Source organism: Nannospalax galili, unplaced genomic scaffold (genome assembly GCF_000622305.1).
Source record: "Nannospalax galili isolate Female #2095 unplaced genomic scaffold, S.galili_v1.0 scaffold188, whole genome shotgun sequence".
Classification (NCBI taxonomy): Eukaryota; Metazoa; Chordata; class Mammalia; order Rodentia; family Spalacidae; genus Nannospalax; species Nannospalax galili.
The window spans coordinates 7,401,235-7,412,190 of NW_008360325.1; the positions used below are offsets into that span (position 1 = coordinate 7,401,235).

Genomic DNA, 10,956 nt, shown 5'->3' on the forward strand with positions numbered 1-10,956 from the left:
CTGCCTTGGCTATGTAAGGCTCTGTCTCAGAAAAACAAAACCGAAATTTAAAAAAAAGATTAAGAGTCAGGTAAAAATACAATAAAAGAGAAAAAGGCCCAAAGCAAACAGGAACTGCATAATATCCTTACTGTAATTCTTAGGGACGCAGACAGTCTCACGTGCAGTTTAATACCAACCATTTAGCTAGCCCACAGATGTTCAGGGACTAACTTGGTCTCCAAAAATGCTACCTAATATATTTGATCAGGTCTAACAACTAGTTCCTCAGCCATTCTCCTAACTCCAGTACAAAGATTATTAACAATGTACACTTTAAAAAAAAAATCTACAGATGTAAAAGAGCTATAAAACTAGCTAGACAGAGTTGGAATACAATCTAATGGGCTGGGGTAGAGGAAAGAGGGTGCGTATCGCTTTCTTTCAGTCTCAAGACACTGAGATTATACAAAAATCTTAAAATTCAAGAGCTACTGTACTTACTAGTGACAATCCTAGGTATTTTATCCTGCAGTAAAATAAACAATCTTCTACTTGAATGTCAAAGATGTACTGTGCTCAACCATACAATATTAGGTTCATGTAGATTATGAAAAACCCCTTGCAATAACTCACAAATGAGAAACCATTTCATAAGAAAGCATGCTAGTCTTTGGACTACAACTCACCAAACACTTACCAAGATATATGCAGCCAAAGCCACCTTGACCAATAGGCAGCCCTAGCTTCCACTCCTTTTTGGACATGTCGGTTATTATCTCCCCAGCCGCAAACTGTTCTGCAAGGCACCTCTTGGGAGGGCCCTGTCGTCCAGCTTTAGCTGCTTTTACACGAGGCATTTTCACTCTGATATAAAACAAAGCAATGCTCATAATTAGAAGTATTTAAAAAAATTCCCTACAGAAGATTTTTATTCAACAAGGGCTGTTCAAGTTCCTACTTATCCCTAAACTGAAGGATATCTGTTAATTCCGGTCTATAACAGCACAAATTCTATTTGATCAGTTCTCAACTTTGCAGAGGAGGCAATAAATAAAATGTTCTACACAATTCCTTTCAAGAGAATATGTAGTTTTAAGCTCCAGTAGCATCCCAGGAGCTACTGTGTGAGGCTGAGGGAAAGGTGTGCACAGTTAGTTAGACAGTGTCCTGGAATGCAGTCAGGAGGCCCTAATGGTCAAACTAAAACCCAACAGACTAAACACAAGGACAAAGGGCAGGGACACACAAGGCATGAAAGGAGGTGCCCTGCACATCTCCCATTCATCCTCAAGCCTGTGGTTAGTTGGCACTATCATTTCCCTGAATAGACGAAGAATTTTAGGCTCTGAGAGAGAAGTGGAGTGGGCACAGCAGAAAACCAGGAGAGCTCCTGGTTCGAGGGCCTCAGCACCTTGCTCCACAAGAGCAACAAGAAGGAATCGGCTGTTTAGTGGCCTGAGCAACAGGAAAGGCAAAGCCAGTGGACCCTGCGCTGCAGTGCACCCTTCGCACTGGTATCCTACGGAAGCTAGCTCACTTCCCTCAGAACACAGCTAACACAACAGTGCGGAAATGGTATCTGCTGGGGACTGCACTGGACTGGAATCAGAAGGCTTGGCTCAAATATGTCACTGGTTAGACAGGACTCTCGACTGAGTCTGTCTCTAAGCTTCAAAGTTCTTCAGGAATAACTCCCTTCATCACATCAAGAATTCACTGTGCAAAGAGATAAAAACATATACACTTGTTAGATGATTTCAAACTCTTCAGTCTATAAATATTAATTGAAAAGGATTTGCCCAAGATTTTACAGTTACCTAAAGAAATGAAGGAGATACTCGGGAGGCAGAGGCAGGTGGATCTCTGAGTTCCAGGCCAGCCTGGTCTACATAGTGAGTTCCAGGACAGCTAGGACTACAGGGAGACCCTGTCTCAAAAAGACAAAAAAAAAAGTAGTAGAGACATAGGGAAGAGAGGGGAGTGGTTAAGACTGTTAGATTAGCCTGCAATACTTAAAATGTTATTTAAATTAAGATAGTCTATTAAGATGTGACATAAATTTACATTACATAAGTTATTCAATTTTGAACCACAATGGTTTTAATATACACTATATTAAAAGATTTACTTTTTGCCAGACATGGTGCTATACACCTTTAATCCTAGCACTCAGGAGCAGAGCCAGGTGGATCTCCTTGAGTTTTAGGCCTGGTCTATATAGAACTGGTCTACATAGCCAGTTCCAGGCCAACCACAGTTACATAGTAGGACCCCATCTTCCAAAAAAGTTTTTTATTACTTTTTAAATTACATGCATGTGTGTGTCTATGTGTGTGTGTGCCATGTGCATGCCATGTGTGTGCAGCTTTCCAAAAAGGCCAGAAGCATCAGATTTCCCTGTACCTGGAATTACATGCAGTCATGAGCCACCCAGTGTAGGTGCTGGGAACTGAATTTGGGTCATCTGCAAGAGCAATATATGCTCTTGACTGATGAACCCCTATTCCCCGCAGTCACTGTATTAAATAGGAAATGTTTAGCAAATACCCATTATCACCACATATACACACATTCCATATATGCAAACAAAGGCATTTAATTAACTTATTGGGATTTTTTTCAATTTAACTTTTCCCTAAAAATACTTTAGTGAGGACTTGAGAGATAGATCAGCGCTTGCAGAGGACCCAGGTTGGATTCCCAGCACCAACATGGAGGCCAATTACCATCTGTAACTCAGTTCCAGGGGAATCCAACACCCTCTTCTGACTCCGCAGGCACCACACGACACAGGTGCACTCACGCACATGCAGGCAATACACTCACACACATAAAATAAAAATAATATTTTTAAGTACTTCTGTGTATTTTCACAATTTAAAACTTGAGGCAAAAAGCAGCTTCAAGCAAATGAACGTGCTGCTGGAGTGTCCTCGTACCAATTCTCTCGATGTGCGTGCCCCTAACCCACAGTAAAATCTTGCCCAGCTGAGTTTTTTTCAGTGGCAGCCATGACAACCCTGACTCAAAACAACAAAGATAAGCTTTTCCCTACAGTGGTGACCCAACTAAAAGATGTGAACTAACACAGTAGCTCCAAATACTAACATGGATGTCTTCCCAATTTTATCCTACTTTATCACATCACCATAGCAATCTCTATTGATGATTTCCTTACAGCAGTCAAAACAGGTTAAACAACTTTAAATTTTTCTTTCTGTAACTGAAGTGTATGGACAAACATGATTTTTTTTTCTAGAATTCCTTTCTGTATGTACCAAAAAGACCATATTGTAAATGAAATCTCTGACTCAGCATCTTCTTCATACAGATTTGTGGTCAATAAATGTGCTTTCCTCCAAATAAACCTAATGGTTTTTATTTTTAGTTTTATCTCCTGTAGCCAACTGTTTGAAATTTAGTGTAATAATTAAGAGTTGCAATGTCATTTCTAAAGCCAGTTCCATAAAACAGCTTTGCCTGCCTGGTGAACTCACAAACCAGGGCTAGAACCCAGAACTCCCAAAACTAACGAGCCAGGGTCCACACAGGACAAAACCTCAGGCCAAAGAGAAGATCTGAGGACACACCTAAGGAGAGCATCACAAGGAAAATGAAACAAAGCCAGATTTGAGTTTGCCTCCCAGAACACAGCACAAAGCTGCACACAGAGGAAAAGGAAAGTGTGTCCTGCGAAGTGCAGCTACAACTGCTTCAAAACAAGACAAGGCTTTCAGCTGGGTGTGGAGGCCTTGTGGACTTGCATGAACACAGATGAGAAAAGTCATCTCACTGCTACTTTAGTTGTCCAAGGTCAAACAGGGTCCAAAAATATTAAACAGAAATGTTAATTTAATAAGAGATCAGGGATGTCATCTAATTACAGCAGTCCTCTCTTATCTTGGCTTCTGGTCTTTTAGGAACCCACACATTTACATGGCATGCACATAGCACACACACATAGAAATAAATAATTCATGAACTCTAATCCTTCATGTCATTCTAAGTATCGTGATGTATCTCAAGCATCCCCCTCTGTCCAGGCACAGACATGATCGGCATTCTAGTACATCCATACTCTATATGCTACCCTCCCATTAGTCACAGGAGCCATCTCAGCCATCAGATTGACTGAGATCACAGTGCTTGTGTGTTCAAGACAGTCCACAGCTTAACAGCACATCCCAATGCTTACTTCACTCATGTTACTTCATCTCATTAAGTGGCACATTTCCACTGCGTATCACAGGACTAGTGAGTACAGGGAGATATTCTGAGACAGAAACCACATTCTCCTAACTTAGTGAAACACACTCTAAGACCTTGCAGACTGCCTGAGGGTACCTGGATCCAGCCTCCACGCGGTGGTGAGCTTCCCAAATCTCACCATGCCCAACCCCCTATAGTCCATCCCAATACCCCAAGCTAGGCTTCTCTGCCCTTCAGTTGGGGCCCAGACCTTTGCAGACTGCCTGAGAGCACCTAAATTAGGCCTCCCCTTAGCAAGCTTCCCAAATTATGCTGTGACTGCTTGCTAGTAGGGGCCCAGACCTTAGGAGGAAGTCCAAGAGTACCTGACTGGTACCTTACTTGGGTGCCTGACTTGGGCCTCTGCAGGAGCTCCTGAATAGCTGGATTGAAGCCATCTGGTCTCCAATATAAAATCAAAAGAGAGAACCTGAAACCTAGACCAACCAGCTTTACATACCCAGTAAGAAAACAACCAAGGCACACCAATAATACAAAGAGAAGCAGACTTCAACTCAACAAGGAAGACTTGAGTTTCATACCAGAATCACAAATAACAAAAGAAATTCACATGCCAACATCACAACACAAAAATAATAATATGGAAAATCAAAATAATATGTTCCCATCAAACACCACCAGTCCTCTAGAAGAGTTCTATAAGGAGAACCCCCTAGAGATAACCCAGGACACGGAATTTAAAAGAACAATTATAAAGAAGATCAAATAATTCAACAAATTTAAAGAACACACAAACAAATCAAAGAACTAAAAGAAAATAGGGATTTCTCACTGAATTCACAAAAGAGAAATACTGACAAAAACTCAGGTTAAAATGAAGAAGGACATAAAAATTCAATTACGCCCATTTGAAACAACAGGAGAAAGCCTTGCTGAAAGAATAAAGGAAATGAAAAATAGGTATCAACACTGGACAATAAAGCTGAAGAACTGGACTGCTCAAGCAAAGATTATGAAAAAATTTTTAAATCCCAGAATGGAGTATGCAGGAAATGTGGGACATCATAAAAAAGACCAAATCTACGCATTAGAGGCATAGGAGGAGAAAATTTTCAGGTTAATCGTATTGACCAGATCTTAAACAGAATTATAGAAGAAAATGTCCCCAAATTAAGGAAAGACGCGCTCTTACAAATACAAGAAGCACATACAACACCAAACAGACAGGACCGGAAAACTCCCAACAGCACATCACGGTAAAAACACTAAATGCACAGAACAAACAGAGAGCACTGAAAGCTGCGAAAGAGAAACAAGTCACGGAAAACCCATCAGAATTACAGCTGACTTATCAATGCAAACTATAAAAGCCTGAAGAGCCTGGACCAAGGTATTCTTCGTTCTAAATGACCACAAATGCCAACCCAGAATACTTTACCCAGCAAAAAAGTCTATTATAGTCAAAGGGGAAAAGAAAAATCTTCCACTACATGAACAGGCGGAAAGAATACAAGTCCACAAGATGAGCCCTTTAGAGAGTTCTTGACATAATACAAAGGGGAAAAGAAGAGGAACTATGCCCCGGGGACAACAGAAAGAAACTAAATGAAGGTGTAACTGTGGAAACACAGAATGAGACAAAGAATGCAAACAGAAATTAAACTGAGAGCAACCAATATACATCCTTCCATAATAATTTTAAATATCACTAGACTGAACTCCCTAGTCAAAAGACACAGGCTAGTTGAATGGATTAAAAAATAAAATCCATCTTTATGTTTTCTGCAAGAAACCCATCTCACCTTCAAGGACAGGCACTACCTTAAGAGGAATGGACAGAAAAGAATATTCCAAGCAAATGGCACTAAGAAACAAGCAGGGGTTGCAATTCTAATATCTGACAAAACAGACTTCAAACTAAAACCAGTAAGAAGAGATGAAGAGTGGGCCACTTCATTCAGATCAAAGGAACAACTGACCAAGAAGATATTACAATCATGAACACATATGCACCCAACTCTGGTGCAACCAATCTCATAAAAACAGTGCCACAGGACTTTAAGGCACAGATTAACCCCAACTCAGTAATAGTAGGGGACTTCAATACACACTGTCTCCATTAGACAGGTCAACAGGACAGAGAATTAACAGAGAGACATCAAATGGACCTAACAGACATCTACCGAATATTCCACCCAAGCATCAAAGAAAGAATATATTTTCTATTCAGCACCCCATGGAACTTTCCCTAAACTTGACCACATACTGGGGAACAAAACAAACCTCAACAAATACAAGAAACTTGAAATAATTCCATGCATTCTATCAGACCACAACGCAATAAAGCTTAAAATCAACACCAAAAGAAGCCCTAGTAACTACACGAACTCATGGAGATTAAACAACACACTCCTGAATGATGAATGGGTTAAAGAAGAAATTAAGAAAGAAATAAAAGTATTCCTGTAACTAAACGAAAAGGATAATATAACACAACGAAACCTCTGGGATACTTTAAAGGCAGTCATAAGAGGGACATTTTAGCTCTAAGTTCCTACATTAAAAAAATCAGAAAGAGCCCAAATAAATGACTTAACATTGCAGCTCAAGACACTGGAAAGGCAAGAAATGAAACCCAAACCCAGCAGATGATAAGAAATAACAAAAATCAGAGCAGAAATTAATGAAATAGAAACAAAGAAAATACAAAGAATCAACGAATCTAAGAGCTGGTTCTTTGAAAAGATAAACAAGATAGATCCTTAAACCAGTTAACCAAAAGAAAAAAAGAGCAAATCCAAATCAACAAAATCAGAGACAAAAGGGGAAATATCACAACAGACACCAAAAAGATCCAGACCATTATAAGGGAATACATTAAAAACCTATACTCCACTAAATTTGAAAAACTAAAAGAAATGGATAGATATCTCAAATCATGGGAACCACCAAAGTTAAACCAAGAAGAGATCAACAGTTTAAACAGATCCATAATACATAAGGAAAATGAAGCAGCAATACAGAACCTCCCAACTAAAAATAAAGCCTAAGCCCAGATGAATTCACAATAGAATTTGACCAGACATTTAAAGAAGACCTCCAACCAATACTACTTAAATTAGTCAAAAAGATAGAAATAGAGGAAGAACTCCCAAATTCCTTCTATGAAGCCAGCATCACTCTAATACCCAAACCAGGTAAAGGCACAGCCAAAAACAAAACTATAGACCCGTATCCTTACCTTAATGAGCACGGATCCAAAAATACTCAACAAAATACTTGCAAATCACATACAGACATCAAAAATATCATCCACCATGATCAAGTTAGCTTTATTCCAGAGATGCAGGGATACCTAAGTTCAATATACCAAAGTCAATAAACATCATAAACCATTTAAATGGACTCAAAGACAAAAATCACATCATCATCTCAACAGATGCAGAAAAGGCCTTTGACAAAAGTCAAAATGCATTCATGATAAAAGTTCTGAAAGAAATTGGACTGGCAGGAACACGTAGCCTGTCTATATACCAGTAACAAGCAATTGGAGAAAGAGTACATGGAAACCCTCCAATTTACAATAGCCTCAAATAAGATAATTAAAGCTATATACAAGAAACCGAAATTCTAAATGGAGAAAAACTAGAAGTATTCCCACTAAAATCAGGAACCAGACAAGGCTGTCTACTATCTCCACTTCTTTTCAATATAGTACTTGAAAACTCTTGCTAGAGCAATAAGACAAGAGAAGGAAATTAAAGGAGTACTAATTGGAAAAAAAGAGGTCAAATTATCCCTTTCTGCAGATGATATGATATTGTACCTGAGATCCCAAAAATTCCACCAAAAAACTCCTAGACCTGATTGACACTCAGTAAAGTGGCAGCTTACAAAACTAGTCTACAAAAATCCGTAGCCTGTCTATATACCAGTAACAAGCAATTGGAGAAAGAGTACATGGAAACCCTCCAATTCACAATAGCCTCAAATAAGGTAAAGTATCTCAGAATAAACCTGAAGGTATCAAAGATCTCTACAATGAAAATTTTAAATCTTTAAAAAAAATAGATTGAGGAAGACACCAGGAGATGGAAGGACCTCCCATACTCATGGATTGGAAGAATTAATATTGTAAAAATGACCATCCTACCAAAAGCAATACATAGATTCAGTGCAATCCCAGTCAAAATCCCCATGACATACTTCACAGAATTAGAAAAAAAAAAATCCTAAAATTCATATGGAGGCACAAAAGACCCTGGATAGCCAAAGCAAAGGCCCCGGATAGCCAAATCAACCCTGAGCACAAAGAGCACTGGGGGGATTAAATACCAGATCTCAAACCATATTACAAAGCTATAGTCATAAAAACAGCATGGTACTGGCACAAAAATAGACACATAGATCAAGGGAACATAATTGAAGATCTAAACATGAGTACACACAATTTCAGCCACCTGATATTTGACAAAGGTGCCAAGAACACACAATAGAAGGAAGACAGACAGCATCTTCAACAAATGGTGCTGGCAAAACTGGACCTCCACCTGTAGAAGAATGAACTTAGACCCTTATCTTTCACCTTGCACAAAAGTCAACTCCAAATGGATCAAAGACCTCAATATAAAACCTGAAACTCAGAAACTACTAGAAAACATAAGCAGCACCCTCTAAGATATAGGCGCAGAAAAGAATTTTCCAGTCAGACACCAGCTGCTCAAGCACTAAGGGAAACAATCAATAAATGGGACCTCATTAAATGACAAAGCTTCTGTACAGCAAAAGAAACAACAAAGGAAGGAGAGGAAACCCACAGAGTGGGAGAGAATCTTCACCAGCGACACATCTGACAGTGGACTAATATCCAGACTACACAAAGAACTCAAAAAACAAAGAATTAAAGATGGCTAACATCTTAAAAAATGTTCAACACCGTTAGTTATTAGGGAAATGCAAATTAAAACCACCTTAAGATTTCATCTTACCCCAGACTGCCTAACATCAAGAGAACAAATGATACCAAATGCTGTAGAGGATGTGGGGAAAGGGGAACGCTCATTCACTGCTGGTGGGATTGCAAACTCATGCAACCCCTATGGAACACAGTGTGGAGAACTCTTAAAAAACCAAAAATGAACCTACTATATGACCCAGTAATTCCACTCCTTGGCATATACCTAAAGAACTCATCCTATTGCAGAGACACTTGAACAACCATGTTCGTTGCTGCTCTTTTCACAACAGCTAAGAGATGGAAGCAACCTAAGTGTCCCTTAACTAACAAGTAGATCATGAAAATGTGTTACACACTGGAGTTCTGTTCAGCAGTAAAGATGAAATAGTGAAACCTGCAGGTAAATGGATGAACTAGAAACTGTTATACTAAGTGAAGTAACACAGACTCAGAAAAACAAATGTATGTTCTCCCTCATTTGTGGATCCTAGCACCAAATCCTTATGTAAATATATATCCTGATATAACTGCAGAAACCAGGAAAATGCCAAGTAACCAAGGAGGCAAAGGGAGAGAAGGAACTCGATAGGGAAGAACAGTAGAAGACAGGTGTCACTAAGGGGAAATGAGTAAAATGGAGGTATTTAAATGGGAGCGGGAAGGCGTTCAGGAGAGCTGTGACCACTGCAGACAGCAGTTACCAAGGGAGAAACGGGAACAAAAGGGAGGTCAGACAGGGAGAGAGGGGAGGTAAATAGTGCCTAGCTAGTATAAAAAACCAGGGGAATTATATTAGTCCAAAAGTCCTACTGAAAAATTACACACACACAGTATCTCTACATGAGTCCATGTATACAGTTCAAGGCTACATAAGAAACAGAGCCAGACGGGAGATACCTTCCTTCGAGTTGTTGGCTAGGGTGGTCCAAGAGACTCCCAAAATTACTCAGGCTATTGCCTCCCAGAACTTGAAGATAAGACCCTATTGCTGAAGACAGGACATACTTCAGACACAGGACTTGGAGCAACGGAGTTGGAACTGACCTGGAAGCCACCTCCCCTGCAGGCTAGCTCTCATAGTTTTGCAGAGCACTAGGCAAGCTGGTGAAGGGAGAACATCACTAGATGGTCCAACCCCAGCTTCAAGGCCTAATAACCACATCAATGACTGGCACAGCAAACGACATTGGTGCAGTAGTGGCGCTTTTATCTTGGGAGTAATCAACAGCTACCTAACTGGACTTAACGTCCACTCAATGGGAGGAAACTCGTGTGGTACTGTAAACATAGCTAAATACACATAGCTGGAGAGGTCACAGATCCTTAGAGAGAACCCCAAGGCTTCACATCCCTAGACAAATATAATTTCTTACTATGTACAAAATATGGATCCTTAAATCTACAGACAAGTATCCCAGTCACCACCCATCAAAGAAGCTTCTTTTTCAACAGCGATTATTACAGAGTTCCACAACTGGTCACACACAGAGATTGTCTGTGAATTCCCTGAGCCTAAGTGGCACATTCATGATGCAACCTCTACACCTAAGGCTCATGGAACACAGAAAAGGGGGTAAAGAGAACCCTAATGCATCTTTCCATTCTCATCAATGAAGCTCCCTCATGCAACAGAGGGCCAGGAACACAAAAGGTCACAAATGGCCAAAAACGTAGATAATAAGAGCCTACAGATTGTGGGTTCCTAGATAGGACTCCTATATTAAACTCCACCCACCCAGGGCTCAGGGACCACTGTGGGAGAGGGGCAGAAAGATTGTAAGAGCCGTGGGAGGAAGTGCATGATCAAA

At 40.0% G+C, this 10,956-nt stretch overlaps 1 protein-coding gene across 7 annotated transcripts in view; it reads right to left on the minus strand.

Annotated features, from left to right (window-relative positions):
- Positions 1-10,956, minus strand: part of Vrk1 (VRK serine/threonine kinase 1) — a 91,244-nt gene that overhangs the window by 48,754 nt on the left and 31,534 nt on the right. For all 7 annotated transcript variants that reach the window (XM_008825650.3, XM_017796234.2, XM_008825648.2 and 4 more), the window contains one exon: positions 680-846. In XM_008825650.3, coding sequence (XP_008823872.1) covers positions 680-839 — 160 coding nt within the window. In that variant the 5' untranslated portion in view covers positions 840-846. The remainder of the gene's footprint in view (positions 1-679; positions 847-10,956) is intronic.